General features: G+C 43.7%; 1 protein-coding gene across 8 annotated transcripts in view; it reads left to right on the top strand.

Annotated features, from left to right (window-relative positions):
- Positions 1-25,270, top strand: part of LOC118369141 (actin-binding LIM protein 2) — a 121,731-nt gene that overhangs the window by 45,895 nt on the left and 50,566 nt on the right. For 2 of the 8 annotated variants that reach the window (XM_052495757.1, XM_052495760.1), the window contains exon 1: positions 14,388-14,888. The exons of 2 other annotated variants lie outside the window; for them this stretch is intronic. In XM_052495757.1, coding sequence (XP_052351717.1) covers positions 14,873-14,888 — 16 coding nt within the window. In that variant the 5' untranslated portion in view covers positions 14,388-14,872. Of the gene's footprint in view, positions 1-14,385; positions 14,889-25,270 lie in introns of those variants that run through there. 4 more of the 8 variants (XM_052495753.1, XM_052495758.1, XM_052495761.1 and 1 more) reach the window with 4 other exon arrangements.

Raw genomic sequence — 25,270 nt, 5'->3', positions numbered from 1 at the left:
TTAGACCGTCCCCTCGCCCATACCCAGGCACGAACCAGGGACCCTCTGCACACATCAACAACAGTCACCCACGAAGCATTGTTACCCATCACTCCACAAAAGCCGCGGCCCTTGCAGAGCAAGGGGAACCACTACTTCAAGGTTTCAGAGCAAGTGACGTCACCGATTGAAACGCTATTTAGCGCGCACCACCGCTAACTAGCTAGCCATTTCACATCCGTTACACATGGCCACGCAGTCATGTGAGAGGGCTGAGAACGCACCCTTGTGGGGCCCCAGTGTTAAGGATCAGCGGGGTGGAAATGTTTCCGACACTCACCACCTGGTGGCGGCCCGTCAGGAAGTCCAGGACCCAGTTGCAAAGGGTTGCACAGGGCGTGGTCGAGACCCAGGGTTAAAGCTGAGCTGTAGTCGTTTAACCATCATTCTTACATAGGTTTTCCTCTTGTTCAGATTAGAGGTCGACCGATTATGATTTTTTTCAATGCCGATACCGATATCAATTATGGGAGGACCAAAAAAGCCGATACTGATTAATCCGCCGATTTAATTTTTGTATTTTTTATTTGTAATAATGACAATTACAACAATACTGAATGAACACTTATTTTAACTTAATCAATAAAATCCATTTAGCCTCAAGTAAATAATGAAACATGTTCAATTTGGTTTAAATAATGCAAAAACAAAGTGTTGGAGAATAAAGTAAAAGTACAATATGTGCTATGTAAGAAAGCTAATGTTTCAGTTCCTTGCTCAGAACATGAGAACATATGAAAGCTGGTGATTCCTTTTAACATGAGTCTTCAATATTCCCAGGTAAGAAGTTTTAGGTTGTAGTTATTCTAGGAATTATAGGACTATTTCCCTCTATACCATTTGTATTTCATTAACCTTTGACTATTGGATGTTCTTATAGGCACTTTAGTATTGCCAGTGTAACAGTATAGCTTCCGCGCCTCTCCTCGCTCCTCCCTGGGCTCGAACCAGCAACACAATGACAATTAGTGTGAGCTAACTAGCTAGCCATTTCACTTCGTTTACACAAGCCTTGATAGGCTTGAAGTCATAAACAGCGCAATGCTTGACGCACAACGGAGAGCTGCTGGCAAAACGCTCGAAAGTGCTGTTTGAATTAATGTTTCCACGCCTGCTTCTGCCTACCACTGCTCAGTCAGATACTTAGATACTTGTATGCTCAGTCAGATTATATGCAACGCAGGACACGCTAGATAATATCTAGTAATATCATCAACCACGTGTAGTTAACTAGTGATTATGATTGATTGTTTTTTATAAGATAAGTTTAATTCTAGCTAGCAACTTACCTTGACTTAGTACATTTTTGTAACAGGCAGTCTCCTTGTGGAGTGCAATGAGAGCGAGGCAGGTCGTTATTGGGTTGGGCTAGTTAACTGTAATGTTGCAAGATTGGTTCCCCCGAGCTGACAAGGTGAAAATCTGTCGTTCTGTCCCGGAACAAGGCAGTTTACCCACCGTTCCTAGGCCGTCAGTGAAAATAAGAATGTGTTCATAACTTACTTGCCTAGTTAAATAAAGGTATAAAAATTACAATTAAAATTTTAAAAAATCGGCAAATCGGCGCCCAAAAATACAGATTTCCAATTGTTATGAAAACCTGAAATCTGCTCTAATTAATCGGCCATTCCGATTAATCGGTCAACCTCTAGTTCAGATGGGTTAAGGCAGTGTGCAGTGTAATTGCGATTGCGTCGTCTGTGGACCTATTGGGGCGGTGAGCAAATTGGAGTGGCTCTGGGGTGTCAGGTAGGGTGGAGGTGATATGGTCCTTGACTAGTCTCTCAAAGCACTTCATGATGACAGAAGTGAGCTCTATGGGGAGATAGTCATTTAGCTCAGTTACATTAGCTTTCTTGGGAACAGGAATAATGGTGGCCCTCTTGAAGCATGTGGGAACAGCAGACTGGGATAAGGATTGATTGAATATGTCCGTAAACACACCAGCCAGCTGGTCTGCGCATGCTCTGAGGACGTGGCTCGGGATGCCGTCTGGGCCGGCGGCCTTGCAAGGGTTAAAGCGTTTAAATGTTTTACTCACGTTGGCTGCAGTGAAGGAGATCCTGCAGGCCGTGTCGGTGGCGCTGTATTGTCCTCAAAGCGAGCAAAGAGGTTGTTTCGAAAGTCTGTGAGCAAGACAACGTGGTCCGCGACGGGGTTGGTTTTCTTTTTGTAGTCCGTGATTGACTGTAGACCCTGCCACATACCTCTCGTGTCTGAGCCGTTGAATTGCGACTCTACTTTGTCTCTATACTGACGCTTAGCTTGTTTGATTGCCTTGCGGAGGGAATAGCTACACTGTTTGTATTCGGTCATGTTTCCGGTCACCTTGCCCTGATTAAAAGCAGTGGTTTGTGCTTTCAGTTTTGCGCGAATGCTGCCATCAATCCACGGTTTCTGGTTGGGGAAGGTTTTAATAGCTTTTAACAAAAGCTTCTACATCTGCATTGCTTGCTGATTGGGGTTCTAGGCTTGGTTTCTGTATAGCACTTTGTGACATCTGATGTAAAAAGAGCTTTATAAATACATTTGATTGGTTGATTGAAAAGCAAGAGCCATTGTGGTGGATAACCTTCTGATTTGATTGTGCTGTACTCAATGTACTGCACAGTAGTGGCGTAATGTTCTCTCCAGTCCAATTTCACATTTCAAGGTCTTGGGTGTCTAGACAGTTCATTCTGAGTCATTTTTGATTTCACACCGAGTTTCCTGAATCACATCACAGATATATGGGCAATCATAGAAAATATACTATTTCTGTCGTTCCTTTCTCCAGAGGGAACTTACTATAATATATCCTCATACCTCTGCAGTTACTGTAACAAAAGTCAACTTTACGAGGGCATTTGATCATGTTCTTTCAGCTTTCAATTCGAGGCTGTGTGTGTGTCACAAGGGGGATATCTGCAATAATCATCAGGTAATTGAAGACAATACAGTGTTTCATGGCGAAAATGGTCTCTTGGATGGCCTTTTGATATCCGAGTGCTACAGTCAATTTCGTCTTTATATCTCAAGGTCGTACCCCTGGAATAGAATCTATTGTAATGAAAAACAAAAACAAAAATGCCAATGCTTTTATTTATTTCAAGTTGCGTAAGTAAGTGTACCCATTAAGTAAGTGTCTAGAAGTGGAGAGAGGGTTTGGTAACGGCTCAGAACAGAACATCTTCAGACAGATTTCATTAGGATTGGCTAATACGCACACACACCATTCGAGACTCAGGTTCTTCAGAGAGCATTATAAATAACTCAAAAAAATCCATTCAACCCTGATATATCTAACCCATTCTCACAGCCTGTGTGTTTTATGAACCAGACATAGGCAGACACAAATCGTGCCAGAGAAATAGGTTGATCCTTTATTTTTGCCTTTGTCAACGCAGCTCCATCCTGTATCTAGCGTAGCCGTCTAGGCGTCTACATGTGTGTATTTCACAGAAGCTGTCTGTCCAATTTTCCAAAGAATCCCTTACATCACCTGTGTGATATAGCCTATAATTTCTTCCAGACTTCAATAGTTTCTTTCATAGATGAACACTTTGCCTTTGGCAGGAAATACATTTTTGCATATAAAGGTTAGCACTGCTAGGTAAAGCATGAATTATATGGAGAAAGTAAAATAAATCCATATTACTGTTCCCAAGTGTTTTATTATGTTCATGACGACTAGCAATTCCTTCAAATTGAAATTTGCACTCCAAAAACGGGCAATACACAGCCAAAATGTTACGTGGTGCTTGAACAATCTGTTCCAAGGCATTAAGGACCAAACAAAAAACTCCACTACCCAATATTGCTCCCCCCAAAAGTGAAGTTAATGCCTTCAGTTCACACACTGAGACACATAGCTTTTCAACCGTGAAGGTCTCTTCACCCAAGACAACACATTCACATTTGCGACATCAATACTGTGTTCAGGACTTTGTGTTCTAACTTCAAAGAGAACATTATAAGTGATGTCAGTCCAGTCGGCATGTCATCAGAATCAGAATGTCAGTGGTTGGGTTTGACCTAACTAGCTAACATCTAGCCTGGGTGTCAGTCTGTTTCTGCTCTCTTGACAAATGTAATTGTCATGCATGTTTGGCTTGACAATAACGATAAAGTTGGCAAAAGAACAAACAGATCTGGTACCAGGCTTAGCTAGCACCCTTTCAGATGTTAGCTCTGAAGTAAAAACTAACTGCTAACTAGCTAGCATGTCCTCAGGTACAGGATGTTTTTATGGCCGGACATGTCAGGCATGTTAGCACTGCGTGTGAGGAACAGATGGGGAATGTCACAGTGGCATGTGACACCTGGAACAGGGACCTCCTCTCCTCTGAGACACAGTGACACAGGAATTCAACAGCATTGTGCAAAATGGCAGCTAGGTCATTATTAAGGCGTTTGGTGTTTGTGGTTTTTGAAAGGCCCGTTGCCATAGTAACGTAAAGGCCCTCAGTCGTCATGATGTTGGGCAGTTCCTTCCTCTGGAAATGTGATTTAATCTTGACTAAATGATCTTGGTAGACCCTGTAATTTGAATTATAAATGTTACGGGTTTTACCAGTCAAAGGACCTAGTGGCCTCATGGGTGGAATGTTATTAATATTCTCATAATTACATAATTAGTAAACATTGTTTCAAAAAAAGCCACCGAAACTCTGATGTTTCTTTGTCAAACGGTTTTGTTATATTTCCACCTTCTGTGATGTACAGTACCAGTCAAAAGTTTAGACATACATACCTTATTTTTTTAAGCCCATAACCATGTGTGTGGGGTGTATACTTTTCAATGTATATTTGTTTGGCCCACTGCAGTAAAAGGTTAAGCGGCAATGAGGACATGTTGTTTGAGATAGAAGTCCATCAGTGTGGATAGTCACTTGACTGGACAGCTAATTTTGCTCTTTAGACCTTGCTCAGGTTACCACAGAGACAGAGACTGAAAATCAATGAGGTTTTCTGAATTATTCATCAATGCATTTTTGTATATGTGTGTGTGTGTGTGTGTGCGTGTTTTGTGTGGCCAGGGCTGGTTCCATGCATAAGCGACATAGGTGAACTCAGTCGGGATCTCAATTTACTGTAGAGAGTTAGACTAGTATGCTGATATAAATGTAACATGCAGCAATTGGGTGGGCCTGGGAGGGCATCCACATTTTCCCCCACAAAAGGGGCTTTATTACAGATAGAAATACTCCGAAGCACCCTGACCCACCTCCCCTCAGACGATCCCGCAGGTGAAGTAGACGGATGTGGAGGTCCTGGGCTGGCGTGGTTACACGTGGTCTGCAGTTAAGGGGCCAGTTGGACATACTGCCGATTTCTCGGCTTATGTTAGAGAAATGAACATTAAATGATCTGGCAACGGCTCTGGTGGACATTCCTACAGTCAGCATGCCAATTGCACGCTCCCTCAAAACTTGAGACATCTGTGACATTGTGTTGTGTGAAAAAATTGCACATTTTAGAGTAGCCTTTTATTGTCCTCAGCACAAGGTGCACCGGTGTAATGATCATGCTGTTTAAATCAGCTTCTTGATATACCCACTACTGTCAGGTGGATAGATTATCTTGGCAATCGAGAAATGCTCACTAACAGGGATGTAAACACATTTACGCACCAAATTTGTACGTATGGAAAATGTTGGTGATCTTTTATTTCAGCTTGGGACCAACACTTAACATGTTGCATTTATCTTTTTGAGAGAGAGAGAGAGAGAGAGAGAGAGAGAGAGAGAGAGAGAGAGAGAGAGAGAGAGAGAGAGAGAGAGAGAGAGAGAGAGAGAGAGAGAGAGAGAGAGAGAGAGAGAGAGAGAGAGAGAGAGAGAGAGAGAGAGAGAGAGAGAGAGAGAGAGAGAGAGAGAGAGAGAGAGAGAGAGAGAGAGAGAGAGAGAGAGAGAGAGAGAGAGAGAGAGAGAGAGAGAGAGAGAGAGAGAGAGAGAGAGAGAGAGAGAGCTTAAAAGTTGTGGAATATGTAGGGAATAGGGTGCTGTTTTCTACACAGCCTGGCAGACTCAGCCTCTCACCCAACAGTGTTTGATTATCGATGAGTTAGCTCCAAGCTAGCTTATTGCACCGATCTGCTGTGTCAGCAACAACCCAAACTGAACCCTTTCAAATGAACCGGATTAACATATCCAAATCACAGTCGGATCCATGTATTCGTACAGAAGTAAAAAATATAGCCCAAAAGTGGCTCAACAGAGCTTGTGCTTTGAAATGACTTTGTGATTCTGTGCTATGACTGGGAGACTATGGGAGATCAGGTTGCCATTAGCTGGCAGTGGGGTGCAGTGGCTAATAGATGACTAGATGGTGAAGCTCTGCTGCCGCTCAGTTAATCCTTTACATCAGGCTAGCAGCAGTGTCGTGTTGGGGGGTTGACTTAGCAGAGAGAGAGAGAGAGAGTGTGTGTGTGTGTGTGTGTGTGTGTGTGTGTGTGTGTGTGTGTGTGTGTGTGTGTGTGTGTGTGTGTGTGTGTGTGTGTGTGTGTGTGTGTGTGTGTGTGTGTTTCCAGGCTGTGAAGTCTCCTCTTTTATCCTTTTTTTTGTTGTGTATCTCCTTATGGCAGATTTAGTGTTGTGTATTTCGATGGTGTGGGTTCACTGCAGGGTTTCCCCATGTTCCCCTTGTACAGTAGCACACACCCACACACTCTTTCTGGCGTATTCGGAGTGGCAAAGTGGGTCAAGATGGTGGATGGCCTGCTGAATGTACAGGGAAGGCAGTGTCTGACTCATCCTCCTCTTCCTCTCCTCCTCTTCTTCTCCTCCCTAAGCCCGAGAGTGTCTCTCCGTCAGCGTTTGGACTCTTCTCGCACCTCTCAGTGGAACGTGGACTCATTTAAAAACTCTTTTGGCACTGCCCATTTCCCTGTCGCCAGGTGGTGCTCATTGCGTCACAGGTCACAGCGTCACACTGAGGTCATATGTAAGACCTGTATTTTAGATCTTACAACTGCCTAACAAACCCCCTTTTAGATATTAAAGAACAAGACTGCGCAATGTTGGCCCTAACTGTCTCAAAGTGAATCTGTTAAAATTCACTGGTCCATAGTTCTAGAGTGTAAATGCCAACTTGGAAATATAGGAACAGGGATAGAGAAAAAATAGAGAGGGAGAAAAGCTCAGTCAGTCCAGAACATTCTCTTGCTCACTGTGTACAGAACTGTCTGTACTCCTCCTCCTCTGGCACACTCCATCCCTCCATCCTCATCACCCATGGCAACCCCCCTGCCCCAGTCTCATTTATCCTCTTTCTCCCACCACCGTGGAGCATCAGTTTAGGCAAGCGGGCAAACACACACGCGCAACAAGTTTCTGTTGATGGTCATTCCTCCACTACTGCATCCACTTGTATGTGTGGGCTTGAGTCTCTACACAGTGGGAATGGGGTTTGGCCTTGGATATGAATTATTCCTATTGGCTCTCCAGCTTATTGATTTGGACTCCACACTCTTACTGGGCTTCAGAAGCACCCAACACTATAACGTGTGTGTGTGTGTGTGTGTGTGTGTGTGTGTGTGTGTGTGTGTGTGTGTGTGTGTGTGTGTGTGTGTGTGTGTGCAAACTGTAATAAACCGTATACTATACTGTACTTTCTCACGCACAGAGTACTGGCTCTTTCAGATGTATGTTTGCAGTCTAGAAAATGGATAAGGGAATATAAGAAATCGCTACATCATCAGCTATATTCATCATTGCTTTCTTGCTCTCTCTCTTCCTTCTCTCCAATCATTTAGTAAATAGTCATGAATAACATTGGCCTTTATGAACAACCATAGTGGGTAAATGAGACAGTTTGATATTCTGATACAATTTAACTGAACTCCCATTGCCACGAGGAAATAATTATGTAGTTATTATGTCCTTTTGAATCCCTTGCTGGCAATGTCAACTTCTCTTAGCAACCCGTTTCTCTCAGGGAGTTACTCATTTTTCTGCCCATTTCATGTGTGCGTGCGGTTTTAACATACCCGCTCACAATAACAAACTAGCCCCCTTTCTCCTTTTCTCTCCTCACAAGCTGTGCATTGAGGAGGGAGTAGGTTACAGTGACTGCACACAGAGTCCTGAAAGACCGCCCTGAGATATAGAAGAGTTTTTAAGTTAAGTAGTACTTTGGCCATCCTTCTTAAAGCCTACCTCTGGCTATCACAAGGTAAGATGCTAGACTCTCGACCCAGATTCTTCCACTCACCTACTCACCCAATCACTCACCCCTCCCCGCTCTCCAGCATCTGTTTCAGGTGAACGTCTTTAATACCAGGGTCCCTCTTAGCTCAAGGTGCCCTCTTCACCCCCTCATCCCTCTCTTCTCTCCTCTGCCCATCCCTCTCTCCTCTCCCTGCTGGTATTTGGTTCAGTTCTGTATGACCAGAGGGCCTAGGAGAGGGGTTAGAATTTGAGTGGGGTTGGTGGTGCATTGCATTTCCCCATCCCTGGCTCACAAACACACACACGCACGCACGCACGCACGCACGCACGCACGCACGCACGCACGCACGCACGCACGCACGCACACACACACACACACACACACACACACACACACACACACACACACACACACACACACACACACACACACACACACACACACACACACACACACACACACACACACACACACACACACACACACACACTCTCTCTCTCTCGAGCACTAGAGCTCACATTACGTGTGTGGATTGAATCACCCCTGTGGGCTCGATACTCATCCATAACCGTTCCCCATCCCAGTATCCCTCAATCCCAGGATCTCCATGAGTTATATGGGCATACATCACCGCCTGGATCCTTTTGAAGTGGGCTTGTTATGATAACTGGTCGGGTCCATCACGTTGTACACTGTGGTTTCCATGCATTCCTGCATTAACAGCCTGTTTTATGACCCTGCGATGTGCCGTATGAATTACTCCAGTGGGACACCACTGATTAATCGTGTGCATGATTTGCATCAGAATCAACTGATTGTGCACGTGGAATATGAGGGGTAAGTGTGAGGTCAAGGTTAAGGGGAGAGGATAGAGAGAATGTTCTGGTGACCTGTATTCCTATTATGGCGTACACACTGCACACTGCCCTATCCCATCTGGACAAGAGGAATACGTATGTAAGACTGCTGTTCGTTGACTACAGCTCAGCCTTCAACACCATAGTACCCTCCGAACTCGTCATTAAGCTCAAGGCCCTGGGTCTGAGCCCCGCCCTGTGCAACTGGGTCCTGGACTTTCTGACGGGCCGCTCCCAGGGGGTGAAGGTAGGAAACAACACGTCCATCTCACTGATCCTCAACATGGTGGCCCCACAAGGGTGCGTGCTCAGCCCCCTCCTGTGCTCCCTGTTCACCCTTGACAGCGTGGCCACACACGCCTCAAACTCAATCATCAGGTTTGCAGACTACAATACAGTAGTAAGCCTGATTACCAACAACGACGAGACAGTCTACAGGGAGGAAGTGAGGGCCCTGGGAGAGTGGTGCCAGGAAAATAACCTCTCGCTCAATGTCAACAAAACAAAGGAGCTGATTGTAGACTTCAGGAAACAGCAGAGAGAGCACGCCCCCATCCACATCGACGGGACCAGAGTGGAGAAGGTGGAAAGCTTCATGTTCCTCGGCGTACACATCACTGACAATCTGAAATGGTCCACCCACACAGACAGTGTGGTGAAGAAGGCACAACAGAGCCTCTTCAACCTCAGGAGGCTGAAGAAATTTGGTTTTGCCCATAAAACCCTCACAAACCTTTACAGATACACAATTGAGATCATCCTGTCGGGCTGTATCACCGGCTGGTAGAGCAACTGCAGCGCCTGCAACCGCAGGGCTCTCCAGAGGGTGGTGCCGTCTGCCCAACGCATCACCGGGGGCAAACTACCTGCCCTCCAGGACACCTACACCACCCGATGTCACAGGAATGCCAAAAAGATAATCAAGGACATCAACCACCCGAGCCACGGCTTGTTCACCTCACTATCATCCAGAAGGCGAGGTCAGTACAGGTGCATCAAAGCTGGGACCGAGAGACTGAAAAACAGCTTCTATCTCAAGGCCATCAGACTGTTAAAAAGCCATCACTAGCCTGCTTCTAACGCTGCACCTTAGAGGCTGCTACCCTATATACATAGACTTGGAATCACTGGCCACTCTAATAAGGGAACACTAGTCACTTTAATAATGTTAAAATAATGTGGACATACTGCTTTACTCATCTCATATGTAATAACTGTATTCTATTCTACTGTATTTTAGTCAATGCCGACACTGCTCAATCTAATATTTACAGTACCAGTCAAAAGTTTGGACACATCTACTCATTCAAGGGTTTTTCTGTATTTTTTACTATTTTCTACATTGTAGAATAATAAGTGAAGACATCAGAACTATGAAATAACACACATGGAATCATGTAGTAACCAAAAATGTGTTAAAGAAATCTAAATATATTTTATATTTGAGATTCTTCGAAGTAGCCACCCTTTGCCTTGATGACAGCTTTGCACACTCTTGGCATTATCTCAACCAGCTTGCATTTCAATTAACAGGTGGGCCTTGTTAAAAGTTCATTTGTGGAATTGATTTCCTTCTTAATGCGTTTCAGCCAATCAGTCGTGTTGTGACAAGGTAGGGATGGTTTACAGAAGATAGCCCTATTTGGTAAAAGACCAAGTCCATATTATGGCAAGATCAGCTCATATAAGCAAAGAGAAACAACAGTCCATCATAACTTTAAGACATGAAGGTCAGTCAATCCGGAACATTTCAAGAACTTCAAAAGTTTCTTCAAGTGCAGTCGCAAAAACCATCATGCGCTATGATGAAACTGGCTCTCATGAGGACCGCCACAGGAAAGGAAGGGGTTATTGGAAGATTTGCCAATCGAAACAGAAACGATGTTGGTTTCGAGCCAACATTGTTGCATTTCCATGGAATTGTACAATATAAGAAACACAATGTCTTTGTAGACAGAATCTCAATCTCACAAAGCTACGCTTCCCGCCTCTCTTCCTTCTATTCCGCCTCCACTCTGTTATGCTCTCCTGCAGCCGTCTCAGTGCAACAGTGAGTGAGGGAGAGGGAGAACGAGAGAGATGAATAGTGCTGCATAGCAGATGACTCATTACATTACTAACGATTTCCCCTACAGAACTACTTTGCATATACAATTTACATTATTCAATGTTTTTTTGTTTGTTGTGCTACTGGAATGTTAAACCCTGGGCCTTTAAGGTCCTTGAGTCGGGAAATATGTTATGATCATCAAGTGGTCTCCAGCCTAATGAGGCTACATGGATGGAGCTGTGGAAGTACCCATTGTTGTAGAGAGGCCTGCTAGATGGATATGATCCAATAACATCATCATTAGCATTAGGTGAACCCTCCTGTTTGAGTACGGGCGGGCGGGCGGGCGGGCGGGCGGGCGGGCGGGTAGGCGGGTGGACGGGCGGGTGGACGGACGGACGGACAGGGTTGGATGGATGAATAATAATCCTCTGTTTGTTATCCATTATCTCCTCTCCACGGTGAAGTATTTGTATGTCATGCGCACAATGACTATAGAATTGCTTCCCTGTTGTCTACATGTTGCAGGCACATGTGGGGAATGAGGACAACCAAATGTGTTTCATTTTAAGCCCGTGCAAAGCTGTGTTGTGTGAATGTTGTTGTTTACATCTTACACTCTAGTGTTGTGATGTAGTTGGATTACCGATAGCAGATGGCTCTAGTCATCCTCTTCAAGTTTATTGATCTCAATTCCAGTTTGATTAATAGCTGCCTGCAACTCTAGTTACAATGCTTAACAGACAAACACTCAATATATGCAGTTAGATGTCAGTAGAAAGGAATGTGCAAGGTTTGGGGGTTGAAAGTTATACCAAGACGTGGTAGAATAGATTGTAGTGTCCTCCATTTTGTCCCAGTCCAGTCCTTGGGAAGCTCATCCCTCAATAGTGACAAAGCACTGTTTGACATCATTCATGAGAGAGAGAAGGAGAGACAGAGAAACAGAGAGCGAGAGAACGAGAGAGATGACCAGAGACCAGGTCGAGCAGAGATGGGAGAGAGAGAGAAGGAAGAGAAAGAGAAACAGAGAGCGATAGAACGAGAGAGATGACCAGAGACCAGGACGAGCAGAGATGGGAGAGAGAGAGAGAGAAAAAAACAATGCAAAGAGAAAGACAGACTATTTCTTGAATATGAGATTGACGAATATGACAATATGACATTATGCCACGTCAATATGACATTGACGAATGAGTGACACAGACAGACAGGCAGAGAGCGAGTAATAATGTTGATCTTTCCAAATCAGTAGCGGTGTTTTAATTAAACGAGACACCAGAACGTGGGAGAAGTTTGGCGCTTCATAAATGTCTCCTTTTTCCATTATTTTTGGAGAAAAAAATAAAAACGGTATAATCTTTGTAAATTATATCATAAATAGGTTTGGTGGAGTTATGTCACAGATGCAGCTAACAAAAATATATGGAAATGTCTGCTCTACCCAAAATTACAACCAACTCATTTCAGCATTACCACAAACATGGAAGAGGCAAGTGGAAGGGGAGAAAGTGAGGAACTTGTCTGTCAACCCTGCATTAAAGACCAAAATTGGTTAAAGAAAATTGTGAAAATGAAGAAGTATACCAGCTTCATTAAAGGACCAAACAATTGACAGCTGTGCCATATAGATTGCAAAATAGTTGTCACATGGTTATAAAATTGGCACATGGTTATGGCACATGGTTATAAAATTCTTGCAACCAATTGAATGTTATTTATATATATGGGGGATACAACCATCCCAGCTCTGCAGATTGCTACTTTGGAAGTAGAAGCCTAAGTGTTGTTCTCCATTAGTTTACTCCAATTACGGGAGAAGGGGAAAATAATAAAGGAAAATATATATATTTTTAAATATATATTTTATATATACAGTATGTACAAAAATATATATCTGGGGGATTAACAAAGATGTGAAAATCATTTTGGGAAATCTGTTGCAGCTCAAGTCGACCCACAATACAATGTTCTCTCTCCCTGGGCTGGCTGGCTGCCTGGCTGGCTGGCGAGCTAGGTAGCTAGCTACGAAAGTATACACAATAATACCAACGTCAATATTAGCATGTGAAGTAGCTAGCTAGCTGTAAAATCACCCAAACAAACTGCAGAATTAACTTAGGAGTCTATCTCACAGAGTTCCAACTGCCACCTAGCTATACTCGGCGTCTCTGCCCAGAGCGAGAACAGAGTGACGTTGCTTTCACACAAATATCATTTTGAGGAGGTGGGAAACTCCACCAGAATCGGTTTGCGTGACGATTAGCTTCGTTGGGTGGGAAGTTTCTCCATTCATTGCCCAATGGAATTCCTATCTCCTCCTGTCTTTAATATTTCTGTTTCCTACAGACACGGCGCATTGCGACATGGTACTTGAAGGAGAAACGGAGATGAATGATTTGGTACAATGTTTAGATTTAGCACATCTAAGCAAAATCTATACTTTGTCATTATTATATAGCTATGATGCCTTTTTACACGATTTCCTGATTTTCACAGAACATATGCGCTCACCAAATTGACATGAGTTTCAGGATTTTTATTTCTGCTGGACGTTTGAGAGACATGGATGAACGTCTCATTTCTGACGTGAGACTCTGAGAGCTTGTTGTATACTCGCCGAAGTCTCAAAGAAGCGTGCGTTTCAAATGGTGAAGTCTTTTCGAATGCTTATGACCGTCAATGCTGTCAGAAGTTATGTTCGGTAGTAGGCCATTCTCACTGTGTCCGCTTGGCAAATATATAGCCTAATGCTGCTTGAGCAGTGATAGGTTGCATTGACGATGTAATACCGTCAACACAACCCACGATCCAGGTTTCCAGGCACCGTCACTCCCCCAAAAGAAATGAACAGGCTACGTCCGTGAAAGTCTGGAATCTTCTGTCTGATTCCAGTACATAGTAGTACTGGAATCTACTGTCTGTTACAGTTATGCTACTATAATGAGCTAACATTACATAACTTGAGATGATGGTGATGATAATAATGGTGTTTATCATTAAATAGGTTACCAGTAGCCTAATAAAATGTGTGGCCCTCTCCACTCCTGACCCTTTTATCCTAATTCCTGTGCACTGAGATCTGTGTGGAGTTTACTGCTACTGAAGACACATTCATTATTGAGATCACTTGGAGAGGGGAAAAAAAGCACCACAAGCAAGTGTTCCCTGCCCTTTACAGAGGCACTGTCTGACATTCATTGTGCACTTGCTCAAGAGAACGTATGATATAACACTTGCGTTTTTATCAAGGTTATTGCAAATGAGATGAGTTGAATTAAATTACTCCACGTTTTATGCCGTTTTTATGATCAACTGGAAGACACCTCAGTCCACCGCACAAGAAGGCGCATCCATATTCCATAAGCACACGCATCTCTATGCTTCCAGTGGGCTGGTGCGGTAAACGCCCTGTGAGAGATTCCCGAGAGGCGGTGTCATTTTTTTTATTAGGACTGGAACTTCTAGAAGATTCTATTTATATTAGATAGCTGCAATAGCTCAACAAGAACTCAGCCCTCGTACCCGAGAGAGGCTTTCGGGAATCGTATGACCTGCTGCCGCTCATCCCAAAGATAACCGACTGTTGACCGCAGCTTTCTCGCTCCTTTTCGAGTGTGCCGCACCGGACGCCGCGCGCTAGAAAACAAGACGTTTTGGAGGATGTACTACAACACCGCGCAACGGCAGGAAGAACTTGGATATTAGGATAAGAAACACCGGTCTTCGTTTTGTAAAAGGGCTTGACAGTTGAAAAAGTGACACTGACCGCGCGACAATGCCAGAAGAAAAAGGTAATATAGCGCAGGTTCGTTTTCTCCTACCGAACGTGTGTTTACTTTGTCGGGGGCACGGGTCGGTTATGGGACATAGACTGCTTCTCGATGGCCACTGTAGACCGTAGCCCTCAGCGCAGTGTGCGTCGACTTGAAAGGCAATAGAGGGTTCATTGATTTATCGTTGTACAGAAAAGGTATGCAGTATTCTGCCCAATAAGACATAGCCTACCTTATCTCTTTGGACTACTTTAAGGGACAAATAGGGTTTATTCCATCATTTAATATGATTAGACAATTGTCATAAAATTAATACAAAACAGGACCTTTGTGTATTATGTAATCCTAATTAAATTGACATTAGCCAGATATTAATACCCAGAAACAAACAACAACACTCTCTCTCAGTGTAGGCTATGACTAATAATGTGCCAGAATGATATGCGACAACACTCCATGAAGTCCCTGGCAGGTAGCACTGTGCTTTTGGGCACCAGCCTGACTGTGACACAAGATGCCTGTCTGGCTGGCCGTTCAGGCATGAAACCAATGACAAGGGGCCGATCTGGCTCAAATTGGAAAATAAATGAGATATTTTGTTATGACAGGAGATATGTTTTTGGTGTGTGTGTGTATCTGTGTGTGTGTGTGCGTGTGTGTGTGTGCATGTGTGTGTGTGCGTGCGCGTGTGTGTCTGTGTACATGTGTTATAGCAGCATTACACAGTGTGATCTGGAACAGATGAAGTAACATCCCACAGCCCTTTCCCCTATTTTCGGATAATATGCAGCGACAAAGTGGGAGTCCAAACAAATGCCTCAGCCTATAGAATCAAAGTGTTTTCTCCGGACTGCAATGTCATGTCCTTAGCTGCCTTGTTAAGTTTGAGACGCAGCCATCTTTAGAGGGGTAGCTATGTCTTGGTTATGAATGGACTGTTGGCCATAGCGGTAGTGTGTCTGTGTGGACGGGGAGGTGTGGACAGTTTGTAAGATCACAATGTGATGATGCTCGGCTTTGAACGCTGTTCTTGTGGGGATGGCTAGCTGTCAACAGGCAGAGCGACACCCACTGGCGTACCCCCCCCCACCCCCCCACCCCCTCTGGAGGTAGCCCCCATAGAATTAGGAATTGCAATACTAGAATGGACATGAACCTTATGATGGCATCAAGGTCAGGGAGTTGGTCAACCAGGGTTTGCCAGTGCTGTGATAAAATATTTTGTTAAATAACGAATTTGAAGAATTGATCTGCTCTGTATGTTTGTTAGCTATCTAGCCAGTCAGTTTTAGAGGAATGATTCCATAAATTATTCAAATTAACGCAGTCAATCCACAGCCATTACACTGGCTTAAATCAGTAGATGATAGGACTTAGTTGTAAATGAAACAAGTAATGATATTGTATCATATAATCGAACTCGCAGCTTTCCAATTATATATATATATATATATATATATTTATGGCCTGTTTACATATATTTTAGAAGCTATTTATACAGAAAATGTGTATAAAACCATATAAACTGTATTTATAATTAGATGACAATATTTATTTTAAGTTGACAATAATTATATTAAAATGTCTGATATATCACATGCCTTTGTTTTATATTTTTGCATAAGTAAAATCATGACAATATGTGTAGAACAGCAGGAAATTAGCTTAAAAAATGCAAATTCATCTGTCCTGTTTCTTTCGTCAGAGGAGATGAGGGAAGGGAGCACTGCCCCTACCTCGCTCTCCGAACAAATTGCATGAATTAAGGAACAGTCTGAACTAGAGAGGAGATTCTGCAACTCTTGAAGCACAATGGAAGTAAAAAAAAGAAAAAAAGAAGCTTATTCAAAGTTACAGGTTTGTTACGTTTCGGCTTTTGGCCTTCTTCCTCAGAGGACATGAGGAAAGGAGATGAGGAGAGTAAGCCACGTTTAGAATTCAGACACAGGCACTTCTAAATGAACTGTCTTCATCCTGGAGGTTCATGGAGTTAGGATGTGTACTATGTTCAGTTAAAATAGTTATGCATTCCTATCCCTGAAAGTGTTAAACCTGCTGGGCATATGCCAGTGTTTTTGCTGCTAAAGAAATGCCGACTCAAAGGTTATCCTGAATGGTTATTCCAGGCCTTGTTGTTCCACACTGGTATACACAAACAGTTAGCACAAATAGGCCTCTCTCTCTCTTTCTCTCTCTCTGTGTCTCTCTCTCTCTCTGTGTCTCTCTCTCTCTGTCTCTCTCTCTCACTCTGTCTGTCTCTCTCTCTCTCTCTGTGTCTCTCTCTCTCTCTGTGTGTGTCTCTCTCTCTCTCTCTCTCTGCAGTAACCCACCCCACACACACACACACAAACCAACAATACCATCTCAAGCTATGTGCTGTGATTTTGTGCTGCATCATGGTGTCTGCTGTGTGAGCAGGTCACATGGTTCCTATATTACCCGCGCTCAGGCCATCCTCCGAGCGCCACGACTCCTCTTCTCCCATCCTCATCTCCTCTCTACTCCTCTCCTCCGCCACTGACTTTGCCTTTGTCCTAGCCGACTATGGCGTTACATTCAACTGACTTCATACATGCTTTAAATCAGAATGTCATGGCTGCACAAATTGTCACCGACGCGAAATTGCTTGGTAATGGTCGGGTGTCACTCATGAATTAGTCACACATAGCCTATAGGCAAAGCTGGTGTCCCCTTCAACATTGCACTGATCTGAACCCAGTGTGTCAAAGCTTTTGATATCGCTGTAATGCTTAATGTCGTAAGCCTCTCGTGATGCCGTCACGTCTCAGATGTAAACAACCATGAAAGACCCACTGAAGAGGATGCTAATTTAAGAGGATACTATTTGAGTGTCGTCCTTAAATACTGAGCTGCAGCTGAACCTAATCAATTCTATTAACCGAGTTACGTACTCAGTCACGGTCGGCTGGTCGGCCATATCTGGACTGACCGGCGCACAGAGCTTATCTCATCACCCAGATTTCGGGGAGAGAGGGAGAAAAGATTAAGAGCGAGATAGACAGAAGTTGGTGACAGAGAGGGAGGGAGGGTGAGAGAGAGAGAGAGAGAGAGATAACTAGACAGAGATGGTGAGAGAGAAACAATGAGATGGATGGCACTTGTAGTAAATCATCGACAAGCATGTTAACATTGATGTCCTTGGAATGTCAAAGGCAGTAATTTGTCTTCCATGTGTGGAGTGTCTGTCTGTACCAAAAAAAAAAAGAGTTGCATCATCATCTTTTGAATGGGGATAAAGCGCTCTGTAGTATTTGATCCTGGGGTCATGGGTCATAGGTCAAATGCATGTCAGATCATGTCAGGCATGATAGCACAGGGTTATCTGTGAGCCTGCATTGCTATTGTGGCAATAAGTTCAGGTGTAGTTTTCCATTATCATTTTTTCACCATAAATCTGATTGTGATCATTTTTGTTGATCTGCATGGGGGACTCCCTGGATTTGGGGGGCTCCCTGATGTTGATAGCCATGCCAGAATAAATCATTCCAAAATGAAAGAATATGGATTACAGAGCTAAAGCTAGGGGATCTAACGCCTATCCCTGTTAAGGTACATCCCAAGGTCAATGTTTTGGCCACCAGAAAATGCCCCTGCGGTGGTAACCCGAGCATTTTAATCGTCCACCACTGCCAGCCAGGCAGATGGACCCTGCCTGGAATGGAGCACCATGGAATCGCCTTGGGTTGAGGGAACAGGGATATTTTTAGTGGAGAGCATGGCTCCTGGAACAGGAATTCAAGATGGCTGCCCATCTGGGCCACACTGACTGCTCACCTACTGTAGCTATTGGCCAACCTTGAAGGAAAAGGGCCTGCCTGTGTATGGTATTTGTGCGTGCACATGTGTGTGCTTATGCACATGTGTGATAGAGCTCGACCAATTAATCGGAATGGAAGATTAATTTGGGCCGATTTCAAGTTTTCATAACAATCGGAAATCTGTATTTTTGGGCACCGATTTGCCAATTAAAAAATATATATATATTTGTATACCTTTATTTGACTAGGAAAGTCCGTTAAGAACACATTCTGATTTTCAATGACTGCCATGGAACGGTGGATTAACTGCCTGGTTCAGGGGCAGAACGACAGATTTTCACCTTGTCAGCTCGGGGGATTCAATCTTGCAACCTTACAGTTAACTAGTCCAACGCAATAACGACCTGCCTCTCTCTCATTGCACTCCACAAGGAGACTGCCTGTTACGCGAATGCAGTAAGCCAAGGTAAGTTGCTAGCTAGCATTAAACTTATCTTATAAAAAACAATCAATCATAATCACTAGTTAACTACACATGGTTGATGATATTATTGATTGATTATATTATCTAGCGTGTCCTGCGTTGCATATAATCTGACTGAGCATACAAGTATCAAAGTATCTGACTGAGCGGTGGTAGGCAGAAGCAGGCGCGTAAACATTCATTCAAACAGCACTTTCGTGCGTTTTGCCCGCAGCTCTTCGTTGTGCGTCAAGCATTGCGCTGTTTATAACTTCAAGCCTATCAACTCCCGAGATGAGCCTAGTGTAACCGAAATGAAATGGCTAGCTAGTTAGCACGTGCTAATTCTCGTTGTGTTGCTGGTTCGGGCCCAGGGAGGAGCGAGGAGAGGGACGGAAGCTATACTGTTACACTGGCAATACTAAAGTGCCTATAAGAACATCCAATAGTCAAAGGTTAATGAAATACAAATGGTATAGAGGGAAATAGTCCTATAATTGCTATAATAACTACAACCTAAAACTTCTTACCTGGGAATATTGAAGACTCATGTTAAAAGGAACCACCAACTTTCATATATTCTCATGTTCTGAGCAAGGAACTGAAACGTTAGCTTTCTTACATAGCACATATTGCACTTTTACTTTCTTCTCCAACACTTTGTTTTTGCATTATTTAAACCAAATTGAACATGTTTCATTATTTACTTGAGGCTAAATTGATTTTATTGGTATGTATTATATTAAGTTAAAATAAGGGTTCATTCAGTATTGTTGTAATTGTCATTATTACAAATAATTTGTAAAGAAATTGGCCGATTAATCGATATTGGCCTTTTTGGTCCTCCAATAATCGGTATCGGCATTGAAAAATCATAATCGGTCGACCTCTCGTGTGTGAGTGGTTGGGTGGGGGGGATATAGATGGCATGTCCCCGAGGTCTGTAGTGGTACATAGCTCAGATTGTTTTCTGGCTGTGACCTTTGAGAGGGCGACACTGTGGGTTTGTGTCTGTCAGCGAGGGAGCAGAGGAGAACAGGGTGATTGATGAGCAGGACATCTGTGCCAGGCTATAGGTCTTGGTGTTATGTGTGTTATGGGATGGGCTCAATAGCTCAGTACAGTGTTTTCTGTTAGCCTAGCCCTTGGAGGTTCTTCATAGCACATTGTGTTCCTTGTGTGTCAAGAGTGCTCCTTCATACTATTTGCCCTGAAATGCTCTAGGCCTAAACTGTACCCATTACAAGAGAAGCCCCCTAGTGGAATCATCTTGGACCCACCCAAGCTGTATTTATTGTCCAGACAGGAAGTGAACGATACAGGATCCACTAAACAAGTGCGTGCCAGGGGAGAGAGAGAGAGAGAGAGAGAGAGAGAGAGAGGGCAGACCCCCCATTTCCTCCAATAGAATAGTCTCGGCTGGACTCTTGCTGTGCCACATGGTTTCAATCAACTCAGGCTCTTGAAGTGCCTCAGACCATTTTATGAGGACGCGTGACTTTCCTTCCCCCAAATTCTTGCCTTTATTGGTACAGTAGCAGCCAGTGTTGTGGTTCCAAAGTCTGGGTCACAGTTTTGTCCTGTATCGGATACATTGACTTGACTTGGAGTAAAAAACTCATCATTATCAGCTTCCATTCAGTGAGCGCGTAAAACCGCTTCTTGATGCCAAATATATCATGAACATCTTATCGCCTATTGAAACTTGGGCTTCCTACTAATTCACTATTAGTAAGGGGCGATGGGGGGAAAATGTAACAGTCTTTATATCTATTATAGACATGTTTGCGCAGTGGCGAACCGTGGCTATTGGACCTAGGCTTTCAGTTGGGGGAAAGATAGCAGAAAACCGAGCATACCTTAATGCGCCCAACTGAATCGAACAGGCCTGAGGCTGAGCCGAGCTTTCGTGCTGCCACTCACACAGAGACAGAACCCGCACAGATAGTGCTACCAGCAACAACAACCACACGGCTTATGCTAACCTACTGACGGTAGCCTCACACCATCACTATCACAACATCCCCAACAGTGACACATCACAGGATGTGCGTGACAGGTTTGTGATGCTGAGAGGACAGCGGCCGTAATAGCAGCTCAGTCCATGTGGGAGAGTGCACTTTCTGTAAAACATACAGGGCCGATAGAATGAGAGAAGTCACACAATGCATGATGTGAACGGATAAGCAGTTCCATTCACTCTGACATAATAAGCCAGTAGGTCCCAATCACAGGAATACAAAAACACAACCATTAGGCGAAGCTTTTACAAATCGAAATGCACAGTTATTACTTCCCATTGCAAACATGTTTTTTTTTAAACGTTCAGCACACAAAGTAACCGATGATCTAAAGCTCAAATGCGACAGTTTTTATTTTATTTTTATATTTTACCTTTATTTAACTAGGCAAGTCAGTTAAGAACAAATTCTTATTTTCAATGACGGCCTAGTGGGTTAACTGCCTGTTCAGGGGAAGAACGACAGATTTGTACCTTGTCAGCTCAGGGGTTTGAACTTGCAACCTTCCAGTTACTAGTCCAATGCTCTAACCACTAGGCTACCCTGCCACCCCAGTTCCACACACGTAAAGTTATTTTCAAAGAGATAGCTAACAACAGCAACGGGTCAAATCAAATCAAATCAAATCAAATTTTATTTGTCACATACACATGGTTAGCAGATGTTAATGCGAGTGTAGCGAAATGCTTGTGCTTCTAGTTCCGACAATGCAGTGATAACCAACAAGTAATCTAACTGACAATTCCAAAACTACTGTCTTATACACAGTGTAAGGGGATAAGAAATATGTACATAAGGATATATGAATGAGTGATGGTACAGAGCAGCATACAGTAGATGGTATCGAGTACAGTATATACATATGAGATGAGTATGTAGACAAAGTAAACAAAGTGGCATAGTTAAAGTGGCTAGTGATACATGTATTACATAAGGATGCAGTCGATGATGTAGAGTACAGTATATACGTATGCATATGAGATGAATAATGTAGGGTAAGTAACATTATATAAGGTAGCATTGTTTAAAGTGGCTAGTGATATATTTACATCATTTCCCATCAATTCCCATTATTAAAGTGGCTGGAGTTGGGTCAGTGTCAATGACAGTGTGTTGGCAGCAGCCACTCAATGTTAGTGGTGGCTGTTTAACAGTCTGATGGCCTTGAGATAGAAGCTGTTTTTCATTCTCTCGGTCCCAGCTTTGATGCACCTGTACTGACCTCGCCTTCTGGATGATAGCGGGGTGAACAGGCAGTGGTTCGGGTGGTTGATGTCCTTGATGATCTTTATGGCCTTCCTGTAACATCGGGTGGTGTAGGTGTCCTGGAGGGCAGGTAGTTTGCCCCCGGTGATGCGTTGTGCAGACCTCACTACCCTCTGGAGAGCCTTACGGTTGAGGGCGGAGCAGTTGCCGTACCAGGCGGTGATACAGCCCGCCAGGATGCTCTCGATTGTGCATCTGTAGAAGTTTGTGAGTGCTTTTGGTGACAAGCCAAATTTCTTCAGCCTCCTGAGGTTCTTCACGACGCTGTCAGTGTGAGTGGACCAATTCAGTTTGTCTGTGATGTGTATGCCGAGGAACTTAAAACTTGCTACCCTCTCCACTACTGTTCCATCGATGTGGATAGGGGGGTGTTCCCTCTGCTGTTTCCTGAAGTCCACAATCATCTCCTTAGTTTTGTTGACGTTGAGTGTGAGGTTATTTTCCTGACACCACACTCCGAGGGCCCTCACCTCCTCCCTGTAGGCCGTCTCGTCGTTGTTGGTAATCAAGCCTACCACTGTTGTGTCGTCCGCAAACTTGATGATTGAGTTGGAGGCGTGCGTGGCCACGCAGTCGTGGGTGAACAGGGAGTACAGGAGAGGGCTCAGAACGCACCCTTGTGGGGCCCCGTGTTGAGGATCAGCGGGGAGGAGATGTTGTTGCCTACCCTCACCACCTGGGGGCGGCCCGTCAGGAAGTCCAGTACCCAGTTGCACAGGGCGGGGTCGAGACCCAGGGTCTCGAGCTTGATGACGAGCTTGGAGGGTACTATGGTGTTGAATGCCGAGCTGTAGTCGATGAACAGCATTCTCACATAGGTATTCCTCTTGTCCAGGTGGGTTAGGGCAGTGTGCAGTGTGGTTGAGATTGCATCGTCTGTGGACCTATTTGGGCGGTAAGCAAATTTGAGTGGGTCTAGGGTGTCAGGTAGGGTGGAGGTGATATGGTCCTTGACTAGTCTCTCAAAGCACTTCATGATGACGGAAGTGAGTGCTACGGGGCGGTAGTCGTTTAGCTCAGTTACCTTAGCTTTCTTGGTCTGCAATAAAAATAAAACAGTTCCACTCGCCGTGTTTTCGATCATTTGAAACGGATGCTGATCCCTTGAAACGTATCTTCTTGTTCGGAGTTGCTAGTGAAAAAGGGCAAATCTAACAAATTAGCAACAACATCCTTTTCGATAACACCTGCTGCCGCCGCTTCAAACTAGCCTACAACAAAAGCTAGCTAGACCGCGGGGAAACTATTGCTCGCTAATGCACTGTTTCCATATGTTTTTGTTAAAACACTCCCATCCATTACAGGTCAAAATGTGATTGGTTGATTCCACTGTCACTGCACAATTCTGGCCTGATACATTTCAATGGCAGATGCCTTCTCTCTCGCTTCTGAAGGCCTAGCCAATGGCTGACTTAGCTAGAATTATCTCCCTGGAGACTACCAAAGAAAAATCCTGATTGGATATTTATTTCGCTTCAGTGTTAACCCTTTCCTTTCCAACAGGAACTGAAGAGATTAACTTAGAATATAATTGAAAATTAGAATATAATTAGAATATAATTGAAATATTATTGAACAGATTAAATAGAAATGAAAAAAAATGTATATTTTAAAACTGCATTTATTTATTTTATAAATCCTTAGCCCTTCTCTGAAGGCATAGAAGGCCCTCGTGTAGTAATACATTGTAGAGTGGCTCTCTATTTTCTCTCAGCATTTTCCCACCATTCTGAATGTCTAAAGAATCCACAAGTTCTTCTGAAATATGAACTCTTTTTATGGTGGCAATTTGACAAAATTCCAATCATGCTTTTGAATTGGACTTGCGTTTTTCTGGTCTCTGTCTTGACTCGGTCTTGCCCCGCTTTGGTCTTGGTCTTGAATCAGTCTCGCTTTAGCTGGTCTCGAACACAACACTGGTAGCAGCATACCCACATGCTGAAGACTGGTAGCTTACACTGTAATAAGACAGAGTTCTGCTTCCTGTTGACAAGCAGCAGACTTCCAATATATGCCAGAGTATTTGATTATTTGATATTCGATTGTATTATATGCCTCCTGTTGTACTTTCATGTGATTACTACGAATATCTCCATAAAAATGCAAACTGATCGTAATCTGGAAGTATGGATTGGAATTCAAAGCAGATATTGGGGTCACAGTGCACTTGGTTAGGCCATGGCCTTTATTCAAAGACAAGATCTTGGAACATGAAGTATGATCAACCAGCACCACACCTCTAGCCTTTATGGTGAATATCCTTGTTTCTTTGTCATCCCAAGGCATTAGTTCACGGAGGTTCATGAGATCTTGTTTGCCTTGAAGTTTGCCTCACACACTCCCCGATCCCTGTTGTTTAACCGGTCTTCCGCTCGCTGTATAAAACTGAAAAATAGCTTTTTACCTCACCAGAGGCCCTATAAACATTCCCAGAATGCTTTGCTCTACCTCTGAGTCTGGTTCTTCAAGTCATGGCCGAGAGGCCCAAGACCTCAAAGGGATAATAAATGGCGTTGAAGGTGTTTTCACTGTCGTCGGTAGTATTTACCATGTAAAGAGTACCTACAGGCAACAGACATAACTCTACAGCTTGTAGATGGCTTTGTTTGAGTCCCAAATCTCATTTGGGCCTAAGTAGAGGCTAAACAGGGACATTTCTCAAGTTCTCAATGGTAATGTTGGCAGACAAAGAACATAGAGGAGAAACTCTTGAATGAATGAATGAATGAATGAATGAATGGAGGGACACTGAAGCTGAAACTGGTTCTCGGATAAACACTAGTCTAGCAAACGGTGCCCTGCTTAGCACAGGCAGTCTATCTGAATGCCATTGTTTCCCCTTTCTTTTGAACCCCAATTAGGAGTAACCAT

The sequence above is a fragment of the Oncorhynchus keta genome, chromosome 35 (assembly GCF_023373465.1).
Source record: "Oncorhynchus keta strain PuntledgeMale-10-30-2019 chromosome 35, Oket_V2, whole genome shotgun sequence".
Lineage (NCBI taxonomy): Eukaryota > Metazoa > Chordata > Actinopteri > Salmoniformes > Salmonidae > Oncorhynchus > Oncorhynchus keta.
This window is presented reverse-complemented; position numbering and strand designations above follow the sequence as displayed.